Source organism: Triturus cristatus, chromosome 6 (assembly GCF_964204655.1).
Source record: "Triturus cristatus chromosome 6, aTriCri1.1, whole genome shotgun sequence".
Taxonomy (NCBI): domain Eukaryota; kingdom Metazoa; phylum Chordata; class Amphibia; order Caudata; family Salamandridae; genus Triturus; species Triturus cristatus.
The window spans coordinates 410056397-410072434 of NC_140589.1; the positions used below are offsets into that span (position 1 = coordinate 410056397).

Here is a 16038-nt window from a genome sequence, read left to right on the forward strand (position 1 = left end):
AATTGGATGTCTCAATCTACAGAACTTGCAACAGAAAGCAGGTAATCTAGAAGAATCCTAGTACATTAGATGCCATGGCAGATCTAAAGTGCAGCCTCCAACCTACAAAAACAGTGTTCTGTTGGCTCTCAGTGTCTGCAGCAGCAACCAAAACTATAGCTGGCTGTTACTTAATCCACAGCAACAACAGCCTCAAGTTCACTGTCAAACCTCTGCCATGGGTTGAGTTCATATGGTAGGAATTCAATTAAGTGCAGAGGTTCAGGCAACGTAGGCACAAAAGTGGAAGCATCAATGACAATGTTTCCAAAAAATAGTGCATACACCTCATTTCCTTCCTGGAAGGTTTTGTGGTGATATTTCAAGCCGACATAAAGGGGGAGGTTCCAAAACACATTTTCCCCATGCAATTTCTGATAGGAACTTTAGCCACTGTTACAACCAAAACAGTGGATGGAATTATACCAATTTTGGCAGAAGCTAGATTTTTACCCAGAAAGCATGCTCTCTGTCATTTATTATAAATCTGTTTACTACGATTTGAGAAGAAAAGGCTCAAAATGTATAGATATCTAGAGACACAGGACTACCACATGACGGGCAGACCAAAGAATACGATCTGACTGGCTGCCTCACATCACCAAAGATGTTTGTCAGCCATTTTAGGAATCGGGGATTCCATTCCCCAAACAAATCTGACTCCCTAGACCGTGTGACAAGTCCCAGATGTAAGGGGGCCACAATGAAAAAAAAACATTTTTCAGTAGATCAGAAAACGTATTTAAAAAAGGGATGGGCCTCTGCCCTGGGATGGAGGGGTCCTCTCATTGTTATTTTAAGAGGATGGGGGTTTATGGTTCTACTTCTTGGAGACATTTGTTGAGGAGGGGCATGTGATCCCCCTGCCCAAGCCATGTAATGGCCTCATCTCAATGACCCAATGACAGGCAGTGTCCCAGTAATCTATTCTCCATGGCACTGAGCTGTTTACTGGCCAAGAGCATGGGCAGGGAACATGAAACCTAACTCCATGTCAGTGTTGTTGTGGGCAGAGAACATAGGTTTGCTCATGACAGGTGGGAGCAAACAACAAACCTTGGTCCCACCAGCACCTGCGATGGGTGCTAGGGCTCTGAACGTTGTGGGTGCCTGGATGGGACCAGGGCGCCTACAGGAAAAAATAAAAAATGAGACAGCAGTGCTGGAGTTGGCTCCTCGTGTTGCCATTTTACAAACATAGTCTCAGCCTCACCACTGCTTTATCAAATGGGGCAGGCTGCTTATTTATTATTCACTGCTCCCTCCGGGGAATGCCCCACAATGTCCTGCATGGTCTTTGTTTTTATATGTTCCGATTGCCATGGTGCTTCAATGAGATGCAGATATGCCACAAGCAAATTATAAAATAGATGTGGGGGGTTGGAAGGAGCACATCTGCCATAAGGTAAGTTTAAAATAAAATATAATTTTTCTGGGTCATTTCATGGACTACAGCAGAATATATTACCATAATTTTTAAAATAATCCAAGCTGGAGCTGCAGGCTCTTCAACTGGTGTGCAGAGGAACCTTATGATTTTTTCTATGGTTGTATTTAGAAGCCTGAAGTGTCTTAAAGAAAGACTGAAATACACATTTATGTTTGCTTTGGACAAAAATGCTTTATTTTACGTATGTTTATGTATTACCATGTGTGTATTTATATGTGATACTTTGCAATACGGTTATTGATAAATTATTGTGGTTGATGTGCTGATCCTTTGTTAAAGCAAATTAGCCAGCTGTTGGAAATTAGGTTACTGGTCGAGGGGGGTAAAACCCTACTCAAGAAGCAACCACAATACAAAAGCAAAACACAGGCAAACCTCAAATTAAATTGTGCTTGTGCTTAACCCTCTGATAGCTTGGCGCAAACGCAGTCAGGCTTAACTGAGAGGCAATGTGTAAAGTATTTATGCAGCACTTCAAATAGTAACAAAGTAAAAACAAAACACAAGAAAAATCCCACACCAAATTAGAAAAATAGAGTAAAATGTACTAAAATATTTGGACCAAAATGACAATAATCCAACCACTAGAACAGAGATATGCAATTTTAAAGTTTTAAGTGAAAACAGCGCCTAAAACCACCAAGCACCAACAGTGGTTATCTGGTTGTGCCAGACTGAGACAAAGTCACAAGTGCAGGCTGCCAACGATGGAGTGTGGACTGTATACAGGGACCAAGTCAGGCCTGATGAACAAAGCAGCTTAAATCCTGGTTAGGGCATTGCGAGAACCCTCGCCAAGGAAGCACTGTGTAGCAGCAGTGCCAAGAAGCTGCAGGCTGCGATTGTGCAGAGAAAGTTCAGATGAAGCCTTCAAAGGGGCTAGAGATGCGAGGTCCTGCATCGTCGTTGAGGATGTCATCGATTATAGCTTCCAATACAAAGTTGTGTGTCTAGGAAGCATTGCGCAGAAGTGGTTCCATTGAGCTGTGATGCAAGGTATTGCATCAGAGATGCACTGTGCAGAGGTGGTGCCAATGTGAAGCTGCAAGGTGATGCATCGCACTCCAGGTGTTCTGCCCAAGAGACGAAAGCTTAGCTAGTAGGTCACCTTCAGGCCCACCTCCAAGACACCAGAACTGGCGAGGCACCATTTGGGAGGCAAGACTCAAAGTAGGCAGAGTCCAGTTACTGGGTTCAAGGTGGTTGGAGCCGTTTTTGTCTCTGAGGATCTGATCAGGAGGCTAGCCAACTCACCCTTGGAGTCACTCTGGAGGTCCTCCGTTCAAGACAGAGGTTGCGTCCTACTTACTCAGGCAGCAGAGTAGAAGAGTAGCACTACTAATTGCAGCAGAGTAGCAGAGCAGCACAGCAGTCCTGCTGAGACTTCACAGGTGTACTGAAGAGTTGGGTCTGAGGGTCCAATATTTATATCTAGTGCCATCTTTGAATTAGGAGAATGTTTTGGCGGTTTCCACCACAAGAGGTGTTTGGAATTTCCTGCATTCCTACCCTGTCCTCAGCGTGTTTGGGGACACAAAAGACTAGTGTCAAAAGCTTTGTGTGAGTGCCGAGGTGGAGTCTTTGTGTGTATAGGTGACAGCTTCATCCCTCTATCAGAGATGGGCCATTCTGCAACACTTATTCCCCCTTTGTCTAAATATCTGAGCGCATTGCCCAAAGACATACTGCCAGCTATACCTGGTCATGTGACCCAGGATACAGGCTGCAGCTACCAAATGGTTGGGAAAAGGAAATGCAAACTTTCTAAAGGTTTCATTTCCAGAATTGTGACTTAAAGCTAGACTTTATCATTAGAGAGTTCAAAGAGTTTAAATTGTAATTCTTTAGACACCCAACTCGACATTCCTACTTGCTCCCAATTGAAATAAAGTTATCACTTATTAAACATAAGAAGGTAAACCAATGCAATCCACAGGATAAATAGACCCTGGACATGTAAAACTAGAAAACAGATGGATGCCCCACTTTTTAAGTACACTGAACCCTGTCTTATGGGTTGTTTAGTACCTACCTTAGGGGTGACTTATATGCATTAAAAAGGAAGGTTTGGGGCAGGCAAAAGCTTTATTTGGCTAGGGTGAAATGGCTGTTTAAAACTTCAACATAGGCTGCAATAGCAGGCCTGAGACATGTTCAAAGTGCCACTTAAATGGGTGGCACAATGGCTGCTGCAAGTCCACTAGTAGATTTAATTTAAAAAACCTTTAGCACTGCTTAGCAGTGGTAAAGTGCATAGAGCTCTAATGCCAACAAAAATGAATTCAGAAAAGTAGTTAGGGTAAAGGTAAGAGGTTTGGGGGTGAAACTGCAGAGAGGACCAAGTCTAACACTGACCACATACAGCCCTTTACTGCCTTTTGGCTAGATTTGATCTATAGAAATGCCAGCTATATAGATCCATACAACACAGGCTGAAGCTGTCAGTAGTCCGACATGCTTAGCACAGAGCTTCTTACCCAGCTGTGCTATAAGGTGGCCACCGGTGGTTAGCACTCCCTCACAACTATAGGAAAGCTTACAAAGGGAGACACTTACTCAGGACAAAATACCATAAAGCAGCCAGCACTATAAGAGAAATGCCAAGAGATTTAATAAGTCCGAATTCCCTTTGCTAGAGTCCCAATATTCCTCTTGTAAAAAATCGAAGCCTTAAGATGAAGCAAACATGTTTGGTAGAGAATTCATTGAGATGTCCGCACTCCATTGTAAGGAACTGTGCACATTTCTTCATTCATTTTGGTCATAAAATCCTATTTCCATCAAACAGACTAACCAAATGAGTGAAAGTGGAAAGCAGCACATGATGTTAGCAGGAAAGAGAAGCAGCATTGCTTATTGACAAATCTCCAGCTGTAATAGCGAGACAATATAAATCCTGATCAAGGTCAAGTTTAAAAACAAAGAAGAATGCATCAGAAACCATGCATTCCTGCTACCCTATGCTTGAAACAAAACTATTACTAATTCATCAGTGCAGTGTCTTATTAAGTACTCAGAAAGGGTTCTATGGTGACATATCAGTGTTATATCTAACAACATAAATAATTAATTAAAATGGCATTGTAAGGGTATACTGCAGCATCTTTTTTCTATGCTGCTTCACTATATCTACTCTAGCCTTATTTAGGGTAGGCTAGTCCTGGCACTCACAAAAGGATTTCAATCCTGCAATGCTGGAGCAAACACTGGGGCAACACTATCAAGACAATCCTGCAACATGTGTTTTACATTACGAAGGTTGCACTTTAGCAACATACTGCACACAGTACATGAAAATATTCTGAAAAACATTGCATACCTGGAGTCTTAGGCACTGTGACATTGATTTCTCTGACTCCTTTGCCTACAAACGAAAAAAAATAACAACATAATACAAATTTGAGAAGAATGTATGTTTTCAAAACATTTGTATGTTTGATTAAAAGCAACAGCAATTTGAAAATCTTATTAGACATGCGAGTCTTAGGAGTCCATTGGGATGTAGGGCAGATCGTCACCGCCATGCATCCTACCCCACCTGCCACCCATTTCCCCCCGTCATATTAGTACGGCGGGGGGACCCGGGCGGACAGAAAGACCGCCTGCCGCTTTTCTGCCCGGTCGGTGAGTCGACCTGGCGGAAAAGGGTTTAATATGGTGGCGGTGTCTGCTAGACACCGCCATCCATATTAGTATGCAGGCGGAGAGCAGCCTTTCCTTGGCCACGGAAAGGCATGCGGAATTCTCAATTGGGGGAAGTTGGGGGTGTTGGGGGTGGCACATGGGGTTACTTATGGTACCCCCCTGCATCTGCATGCACAATGCGGCAGGCACTGTATGGTGCCTGCCACTTTGTGCATGCATATGCATAAAATGCATTTTTACCATTGTGGCGGGTGCTGCTGAAAGCATCGCCCGCCGCAATGTTAAAAATGCGTGATGCGCCCGCCAGTGTGGCAGGTGCATCCTAATCTCCCCCACGGGATTCCCATTTTTCATCTGGATGGCGGCATCCTAATTATGCCCTTGGTGTGTACAAACCATATGCTCCATTCTCTGGTCACAATCTTCATGTTGCAATAATAATGACTATAATACCTCCTCGCCCGTCTTCCTTGAAATGTTCTTGCACCATGAGCAATTATTCTATTCCACAAATACTGTATATCTAAGCCAACTTGTATAATGGACCATTTGTCCTAAATCCATCATCTGAGTAACAGGTTAGTTTACACGCTCCTGATGTTCATAGGGCACACTCCATTTACATACATCAAATGGCGTCCTTAAGGCAAGTCAATTCTCTCTTTGTGGTCTTTATCGTTCTTCATCTCCCCTTTCTATATGGTTTAAACTACAATTTACACTGCTTATGCTGTGTGAGGTAGATTTTTCAGGCCCTTTTTTGGGAAGACCTACCAGGAAGATGGCTACCTCATAGGTGCTTGAACCAGAACAGATGGGTTTTAGGCCAGCTCATGGAATAGAGTCAGCCCTGGTTCTAGCCTCAAATGAACTGAGGATGCAAGTTGACAGTGATCATTTGGTGATTCTGGTCCTGTGGGCCCTATCGGCCACATTTGACACCATCAACAACCAAAATCTCTTAGCATGTCTAAAAGAGATTGGAATCAGAGGTATGGAGCCTAAATGGTATGAATCCTATTATCCTAAAGATGACAAGCAGTAACTCTCCCTTCCATTGAATCTGAATGCAAGGATACAAGGAAATCAGGCATAGAGTACCTCAGGGCTCTGCCTTGAGCCCAATTCGATTCAATGTCTATTTAAGACCTCTGCTGACCCTGATTAAGTCCTTTGGGATATAATTTGTAAATTATACAGACGATGCCCAACTAATAAACCACTAGACAAGTTGGACATAAATCAAATAAACAACTTCCATACATGTCTGAAAGAGGTGGCGCAGTGGCTACACCAGAACATGCTGAAATTGAATGGAGACAAGACAGAATTTCTATGTTGCTTGCCAGGGAATTTACAACAGCATTTCCCATCCAACTTTTGGCTGTGACAAATGAAGTCAGATCTGGATTTGGTACTAAATCATGGATTTCAATTTGATGAAAGTCTCTTAATGGAGATTCCTGTCAATAAAATGGTAGCATTATGCAATGGACTCCTAAGAAACTTAAAGAAAATTATCCCTATGCTTCCACAGCCATTCATGAGACTTGTGGTACAGGCCACTATAGTGAGCAGGCTGGACTACTGCAATTCCTTACTTTTAGGCTGTCCAGACTATGTGCTTAAGCGGCTTCAAAAGATTAAGATGCTGGCTACCAAGCGAGCACTAAACAAAGAGAGAAGGGGTTCCACAACTGAAATGCTGCAGGAACTCCACTGTCTTCCATTAAAGGATCAGTGTGAGTTTAAGACCCTCTGCATACTACACAAGCCATTAAATGTTACGGGACCTAAGTCTCTATAGCAAAAGGTTAAACTCTGCAGGCCATCAGGAAAGCTGAGATCATCCAACGCCTGCCTGGTATCTTTACCTCCTTTTAAAAAGATATGACAGGGAAGCAAAGCCTTCCAGGTCAGAGCAGCTTAACAATGGAACAACATGCTACTCTATCTTAGAACTCATACAAACCTGTTAAGTTTCAGAAAAAAACTAAAACATTTGTTTTTCTTCTGCAAAGGACAGGTGTAGCTAAATAGCCTTAGATGTAATCTCTTAATAGAAGCTATCTAGACTGATAGTTTTCAGCGCCAAGTAGCCCACTGGGTGATAGTTGTGCTTTATAAATGTTTAATAATAATAATAATATTAATGGGTGGCTAGGAAGCTGCCACAAGAGACATTGGTTGCTCTGCTACCTGGTCATCTCTTCACACATACAAGATTCACTGTCTTCAAAGAGGTGGATGTCTTTTGGTTGGTTGTTTTTCTGCTGATTTGTGTGCTTGGTTGTTTGTCGGCAGATTTTAGTGCTTATGTATTATCTTCAATTCAAAGAAAATCTATGACTTAATACAATTGTTTGACTACTTTTAAATTCATGGTTGTAGAATTATTTGTTTGTTGTGCCTCTATAATCATTTGAATGGACTAATGAGTCCCTCTGTCTTTCTGCATTGGTATTATCACATGGTGTAACAACTACACAATGGAGATAAATGAGGAGGTAATGACTTGGTTAGTTATCAATAATCTTCATTAGTCAAGGTCCAGATCTTCCTAACTATAGTACTGAACCCTCTCTCCCTTTCTTGCCATTCTTGAATGAATAGTGAATCACACAGAAAGTGGTAGGGTAATTTTTCTTTGGGTAATTATGGGAGAGAGTAGTGCCTTTGATTTGGTTGAGCTAGCTAAACATTGTTTGTGGGACAGAATTGCTCATAGTGTAATGAATGTGACAAGGAAGCGTAATGAAGATCACTGGTACCTCACTGGGCTATTCGCTTGTATAGATTTTATTCTGGATATATCTATTTTATGCAGTGACATCATTTTTTTTTACAACACCAGTCAATTAAAGTAATAACATTTTACACTATACTTAGAATTCAATTAAATGTCAGTTTTCACAAAATACAAACCATGAAGTAAACAAACTTCCAAGCATACCTTAGAGAAAGGCAACATTTCAGTCCTCCCTGAATGAGATATTTTTCCTTCCATAATGCTATCTCTTGACTTTCAATGTATATATTTCCTTTAACTCAATACATTTTATTCAGTCTATAATTTCAAATGGCAAATATCTCTGCAGTAATGTGTACAGTTACTGGAAAACGTTTGAGAGCTAGCTAATGCTACAGAGAAAGTGGAGTATAATTTTTAAGGATAACATTAGCAAAAACCATGTAAAAACTCTATAAAAACATAGAACCTAATTTCGAGTTTGGTGGACAGGATACTCCTTCAGAAATAGGGCAGCTATCCTGTCTACCATAGTGCATATAGCCTATGACTTCAAATACAACAAATGGGATTTCCACCATGTTTTCAATTGAACCAAGCTATAAATAAGGCCAGAAGTTCCTTAAAATTAGAAAATAACACCAAATTCCAGAACGCAATTATGTGTAAATTTTTCCTTTAAATCCACATAATGCAGCCTGCATTAGGATGTTTACTATTGGTGCCTCTGTTTTTCATTGCAATTCATTCATTTCTGGTGGTTTTTAAGGATTCATATGTATTATCAGGTTGAGTCCTTCGTGAATTTCACAAGCAGCAGGGAGGAGAAATCAGAGCTCACTCACTAGGGAAGATCCATGCCTAAATTACAACTATAATATTAGCACAGGCTGATCAGTACCAAATAATATTTGAATAAGAACATACTTTTACAAACTGGTGCCTTGCCAGTCCATTTCATGTCAGCTTTGCATGTTCGATGTTCTGAACCACCCGCAAGGAAAAATCCTGGTTGACAGGAGTACATCAGCGTGTAACCTAGGGTAGGCAAATCTATTGATCTCACATCCGCATGGGTGGGTGTCTCTGGTTGTCTGCATGCATGAGCTGTAGACGTGTCAGAAAAAAGAAAACAAAATATCAAATATATCAAGGTTTAGGATCCATTCTTAAAAATTATAAGAAATTCAAACAATCCTTTGAAAATAATATAGATATACCATAATGAAAAACAAAAATGATAGAGACTCCTGGTGAGTTGACAACAGCAACTTGCAGATAAGAACTTCCTCAGTTAATAAGTACGCTCCACTGCTCTCACTTTATGATCTCTACAAAGATATTTTCATAAAGATGGAACCTCATAAGGTTTGATCTTTTGGTGCACACTCCCTCAAACAAATCAGTTCTGGACCTTAGGAATAAGCAAGGTACCATATATACAGAGCTATATTTCATGCATGTCTGTGATTTGAAAAATATTGCTTGTATATATCTTACAATACCATTTGAAGGAGATGTCAAAAATTTATGCACCTCACATAGTGATGATGAATCATTTATATCTAATTAAGACTCACAGTTTTCCATATCTCATAAGCCAGATTGACCTTGAAAGAACAATTATTTAATTAAATAAGAAAGGTGACATGATAGATCCAGTTTTTTAACATGGGTTGTTTCTTTATGATGTCAACTATAGGTTTTGTACCAGGGTTCTCTGGCCATGGGTGAATTAAAGAGTGAGAAATCAAGCAGGCTTTAGTGAATGTGTGTGAACTGTAGCATAATGAATGATGCAGTAGCTTTTCATGAGCAAACGTGTGTTTCTAATGAAATTCCCATTGTTTATGGCCTTTTTACAATTGGCAAAATATATTCAGCTCAATGTACATACAGGTTTGTATTATGCCCTTTTCCGAGCTTTAAATATATTATGTAGCTGTCATTAATTCATTGAGTGCCAAGAATTAGACAAGGTTGTAATTTTAACTCAGAAAGCAGATATCACAGGTGATTTCCTGTGGAAAGGTGGGTTTATCAAGTCAGACTCAGGATCTTCTATTTTTTAAAATATGGATATTAATTCTAGGTTGCTCTGCTTTTGACATTTCTTAACAGCCTTGCAAAAAAAGAGTTTTATGCATTTTGGAATGGGGGACTCTAAGGGCCTGATTATGAGTGAAGGCATTATTTATCTCCCCTGATAAATAACAATACCATGGGCTAAGTTATTTATCGGTTGTGATAAATAAAACACATTACGAGTTTATGGGGAATAACATGAGATTTTGGTTTTTAACACAGCAAAATCCACATGATACGGTGAATACCATATGTTTTCCCTCGCTAAACTATGGCAAGTTTGACCTACCAAAATGTAATGATTGTTGAGATATTTAATGCATCCAATAAATATTGTATGCATTAACTACCTTTAAACTCATAATTCGGAACAATGCATGCACAGGAGTTTGCGCATGGGCCAGAATATTATGAGCAACTTGTAATCAGGCCATCAGCAACTTAAAAACTTACCCTGATATGCTAAAAAAAAGTCTCAGTGAAAATCTGCTCAACCCCCTCAGTTGAAGCCATTGATTTTGATGCCAAAAGTTCTGAGTTGGACAACCCTGCTATTCTTAACCGCATTCGGTTCACCCTTCGCGAACAATATCACTAGGAGTTTAAAAAAAAATGCTGAGGTGCACTTTTCTCCAGTTGCCGGTAAGGGTGGGTGACAATTTCCGTTCCGCTCGCGAAAATTCGGCATTTTCGCGTTCCGCGTGGAACTCGAAAATGTCGAAACGTCCGCGATCCGCGAGGGAACGGAGACTGTCGCCTAGGCAGGTGTGCTTTCTCCCCATATCTACTACTGTCAACAATTTGCTGTAATCCTTGATGGAGCTCTGTGCATCCATGAGTTTCTCGAGCACAATCCCCATGTAGTTCCTGACACCAGGAGGTTCTGTCTCCTCATCTGCTGCTCTGATCCGTCTCTGGACCTTTATAAACAAGAGGCATGTGAACTGCATGGAAGCCCCTCCCGTTTGGCCCCGACCCACACACCAGCGGTGTGCATTGTCTTCCCGCCCTTTCCCCCACTATGATGGACAGCTCACTCGAGGGACCCTGGTACCCGTCGGTGCTGTGGCAACGTTACAGACACACATGGTCGCTGGAGACAACTTTTCTGGCCCTTTACGTAGCTGTAGTGTAGGAAAAGCACTACATTTGCCCAACGAGGTAGCACTTACTGATTAGCCAGTAGAAAGTACTCCAGTTGACTAGAGGTATTGCACAAAACAGTGGCATCTTCTTGTGTAAATATGCAGGGCAGGATTCATTCTGGCACGATGCTCCTGTCACAAAAATTAAACCCCAACAGGAAGCACTTGTATTTGACCTTCAACTCGGGCACCTGCTTTATTTATATCTGTAAGTCTTACAGATATGAATAAAGCAGGTGCCCGAATTGAAGGTCATATTTAGTAACGCATTAATCAGCACACAAAAATCTCCGCGATCACGCAAAATTTCGCGTGATCGCGGAGATTTTTGCCATTTTGCGATATTTTGCGAAAGGCACTTTCGCAAATTCCACCCACCCTTATTTGCCGGTAATGTTCCTCTGCAACTCTCAGTCATCAGGACAGGCCTAAAGGCATTAGGTATGTATCTTGCACAGTCCGGTCCAGTATGGTCAGCTAGGTGAGCTGGGCGCTCTTGGAACCAGTAGTGCTACTTCTTGTTTGTCTCTTGTCCTGAATCTGGAGTTATTTTGCTTTTTGTGTACATGGAGCAGGCAAACAGCTGGTCAGCACCTAGGAATGGATAGTAGCAGATCATGTTAGAGTCCATGAGAAAATGCCCCCTTTTGCATGGTCACCTCCATTAATTTCTGAATTGTATTACTAGTGTTTGGACTTTGCACACTGGTGCACTGCTGGGCAATTCCCAAAGTATGTGTTCTGACCTGTAAAACATGTAGAAATTGGCTAATCCCTGAATAGCATATTGAACTCCCATACAAAACATTGTTTTATGGTGTAGAAACTAGAATGGCATGGAAAGGTAATGTTACATATGTGCTGCAGCACTTATTGTGCCATTTACTAATATGATAAGGAAACCTGGCTTCAGGTCTACTATTGTAGCATGACATCTGCAGTTCAAATCTGCAGCCCAGCCTGTCATAACAACCATTTGGTAGGGGAGAAACCTTGCTTTCAAATATAGGCTTTGTAGCCCCCAAGGTAGTGTGCATGGCAATTAAAAATGGGACATTTAATGTTACCATAGACAAGGAAGGGATAGGCCCTGACAAACTATTTTTACTGTGGGAGGCTTTGTGGAATGTAATTATGCTACCTTGGGTTTGGGAGCACCTGGAAGAATTGTTCTACCACTATTTTTAATATTTATCAAAATCCTAATTCAACGGTGCAGTTGGATTTTTAATAAATGTTTAGGAAGTTACCTTTTCTCTGCATGAATCTCCTCAAGGCTTATTTGCTTGGGCTCTACAGCAGTTGACCTGCCAGTGTTTCAGCTTAATGAAATATGAAAATTGCACCCAGATATGAAAAAATGTCCTGGGTGTGCGGAACAATTTTTGTTCCCCTTTCAGGAAAGCCATTTGTGTTGCACTCACGAACTTTGTTATCTTGAAAAGGGACTTGCCTTCTCACAAGTAAATTCAAGGTGATACCAGAAGATAGCAACCCTTTGTTCCCCAGTTATGGCTGGCAGCAATCCCAATGATATGGGAGCTAACCCAAGAATTGGTTTTGAGGGATCACACCTTTAGGTGGGCACACAGACTATGTGCAAGGGAGGAAGGGTACCCCATTTGGATTTAGAAGTAAGCTACACTGTGGGATTCTTTAAAAGTGGGACAAACAGGAACTGTTGCAAAAGTGGACAGTGTTGAATGAAATGAATAAATGATTTATTGTATAAAAATGTTAAAATATTAATCACAATAATAAAATACCATAAAATCGTAAATGATATAAATCTTCAATAAAATCTGCATTTCATTTACACTTCCTTAAGACGACGATAAACAAAGTCTAAAACTGTTGTTAGCTGTCCAATAAATTGACAAACGTTTGCAAAAAATATTCGGCAACAGCCATCTTAACCGATCTATAATTATTTAAAATAAAAGCATTCTTCAAATATTTCTTCCTCAAATCTAAAAGAGCAGGAGACAAACATTAATTGCTCAATCGAATCCTCCTTAGAATTACAAAAACGACAAGCCTTTAAGGGTAAACAGATAGTGTTCCAGGACATCTCAAATTAAGTTATCAGCATCAACATAAGACGGATCTCAAATATTTTAGTTTGCATCCTGGGTCTAAGTTATAATCTAAGTATTCTTAGAATACGACTCCATTATGTAACAAACATGTCTATATGTCTGTAGTGTTGACAAGTCTGCGGCCCTAGCATTTCTTTAGTGATTTTGTCTGATTAGCCCCTTGCGCTGCAATTGAATAAGATCTGAAAATGACAGTAGACTGTTTTCCACAATTACTTTATTTTTACAGATGCCAAGTACAACCCAAGAAACATCTCTTGGTAATTTGTTACCTCTTTATAAATAAAAAATCTCAATGAGTCTTTGTTTGCAATCCCACAATTACGATATTAGTTTAACATTGCTGAAGAACATCGTACAGTTAATGAAATTAGAGATAGTTCAAGTTTCAATTTACAATGTGAAACTGATAAACAAAGATTCAATAAAGATCTAAGTTCTTTTATATAAGTTGTGTTCAAGTCATTGATAGATTTTTTCAGTGAGCACTATTGCTCTGTGCAGTAAGATAGAAACTAATTTAATTACAGACACCTTTAAAGATTGGCAAACCACGTATCCTCTATGAGCTTTCACAAATATTTACACTGATAGTGATACCATATGGGCCTTGTTTTCAGGTTGTAGAGATGCCTTGTCCATACTAAGTTATTATCAAACATAAGGCTCAGATTGTTAGACATTGAAACTTTTTCCAGAAGGTTCTCAACAATTTTTAGTTCAACGTGGTTCTGAGTTTTGCCAAAGTGCATTACTTTTGTTTTACTGAGATTGAGTAGTAGGTCACTATAATTTTTTTGTAAGTTCCATAACTGTGACTGGCGTACTGATGGGGTTAATGAGAATAGAATGATATCATAGGCATATGCCAAATAACATATTGTTTGACCTTCTAACATAGCTGTTAATGTCTCAGCAAGATTTAAATATGTTGATAAGTGAGACTTCTTTTTAAGCCTGGGCAAAGAACTATGCTACGCTCGCGTAGTTTGCTAAGTTTGCGCTACTTCGCACTACTCGAATTGCACGTAGCACAGTGCAAACATGTGTAGCGTAGCATTGCGTAGTGCAGCGGTCATGTTTTGCTTGCTCGCGGTCCTCAACATCAAGTTGGGGACCGTGAGCAAGCTAAATGACATCCCGGCAAGACTTTTTCCTTGCTCGCGATCAGCAACATCAAGTTGCCAATCGCGAGAGTGGAAAATAAACATCCCGGCGAGATTCTTAACGCGAGGAGGTCAGGTTTCTCATTGCGAGTGGTCGCATATGCTCGCGACCGCTCGCGATGAGAAACTACCAGTCCGCGTTGAGAAAGCTGCTGCTCGAGTAAAAATCTACTCGAACGGCAGAAAACTACAGCTCGCACTGTGCAAGAAGCCGTTTTCAATTATTGCACAGTGCCGGATGCTTGTCCGCACTGTGCAATCATTGAAAATGGCATCTTGCACAGTGCGAACAGGGTACTACGCAGTTCGTGAAGTGCTACGCGAAGCTCGCGAAGTGCACTTTGCGTAGCTTCGCGTAATGCTACTTCGCGAACTACGCCCAGGGTTCCTTCTTTTCAAAGTTTTTTTTGCTAATATTTTAGTGCAATGTTATTTTTAACAGTGAAACAACCATGTCTAAATCAAGATTGCACCATAGGGATTGAATGAGAATCAGAGGCCAATCACAATTTGTGAAGAGTTTTCCATCACCATCCAACAGGGCGATGAGATAAAAATTACTTGGATTTTGCTTGAAATCTTTTTTGTGCAGGAGGTGTAGAATAGCCCTGTTCCATGAGACCGCTAAGTTTCCTCATTCCAAGACTTATTAAATACTTTATAATGTAGCTCACCCCAAAGCAGAAGATCAGCTGTGATCATCTCGATCGGTAACCCACTGGGGACCCGGGACTTTCTAAAAACGAGATTATTTTATTAGCATCACTATTTCCTCTTTGGAAATCCCAAGGTCTATGTTATGATAACATAGTAATTTGAAGAAAGTGGTGCAACAACTAGCACAGAGATTATCCACATGAACTTTCCTTTCCTCATAACTTATGCAGAAGTCATTCACTGGTTCTATGGCACTGATAACCCAACCGACCTTGGTCCAAAATTGTCTTTTAATACAGATTTTTCATAGAGTTGTGCAGTTTCTCACAAGTCAGATCCTGAGACCTTTTGCAGATTTTATGGACTTCATCCCGATAACGTTTTCTTCCTATTTATGTCAGTGTCTCTCAATATATTTCTCTATTTCATTAGGAATCCCTCAACAGTTTTCAATTATTTATTTTTGCTATCAAATGATATGTATTTTTAGGACAGATTAATGATCTCTTAATTGTATAAGTAGAAATAATATAGAAGCTGTCCTGTAACAGATTCAACCAATCACTATACCATATGAGGGATTGCTGGGTTAAATAAAAACTTAGAACATTTTGTTTACTTCATATTGTTAATTTATGGTTAAAACTGACATTCCAGTTTATTGAGCTAGGATTGGAGGACTTACTAGTACAATCTAAATACTGATCTTCTGACCTCCAGGTATGATAATTGAAAGCCAAGTTTATCTACTGTGGATTGTGATTGCTTTCTTGTCTTGGAACAATTTGATACTCTTGACACAAAGAAAAACATCTGCAGTCTAAAAGAGTAAAATCAATGATACTTTTTGACTTAGCATACAACAAGGTAGAGTTTGCTGACTGATCTGACAAAAAACTCAGAATTAGAAATCTAAGTAGAATCCACACATAAACTAACTTTTTATCCTAGTACTTTCTTACCAATACTGGTGACATGCAGAGATGAACTGCTGCATCCATGC

At 40.3% G+C, this 16038-nt stretch overlaps 1 protein-coding gene across 1 annotated transcript in view; it reads right to left on the reverse strand.

Moving 5' to 3' along the window:
• The window catches only part of CSMD1 (CUB and Sushi multiple domains 1), a 2626220-nt gene that overhangs the window by 151179 nt on the left and 2459003 nt on the right, over positions 1-16038 (reverse strand). The window contains exons 58-59 of the mRNA XM_085610820.1: positions 8811-8990; positions 4809-4853 (exon numbers count right to left, since the gene is read on the reverse strand). Coding sequence (XP_085466946.1) covers positions 4809-4853; positions 8811-8990 — 225 coding nt within the window. The remainder of the gene's footprint in view (positions 1-4808; positions 4854-8810; positions 8991-16038) is intronic.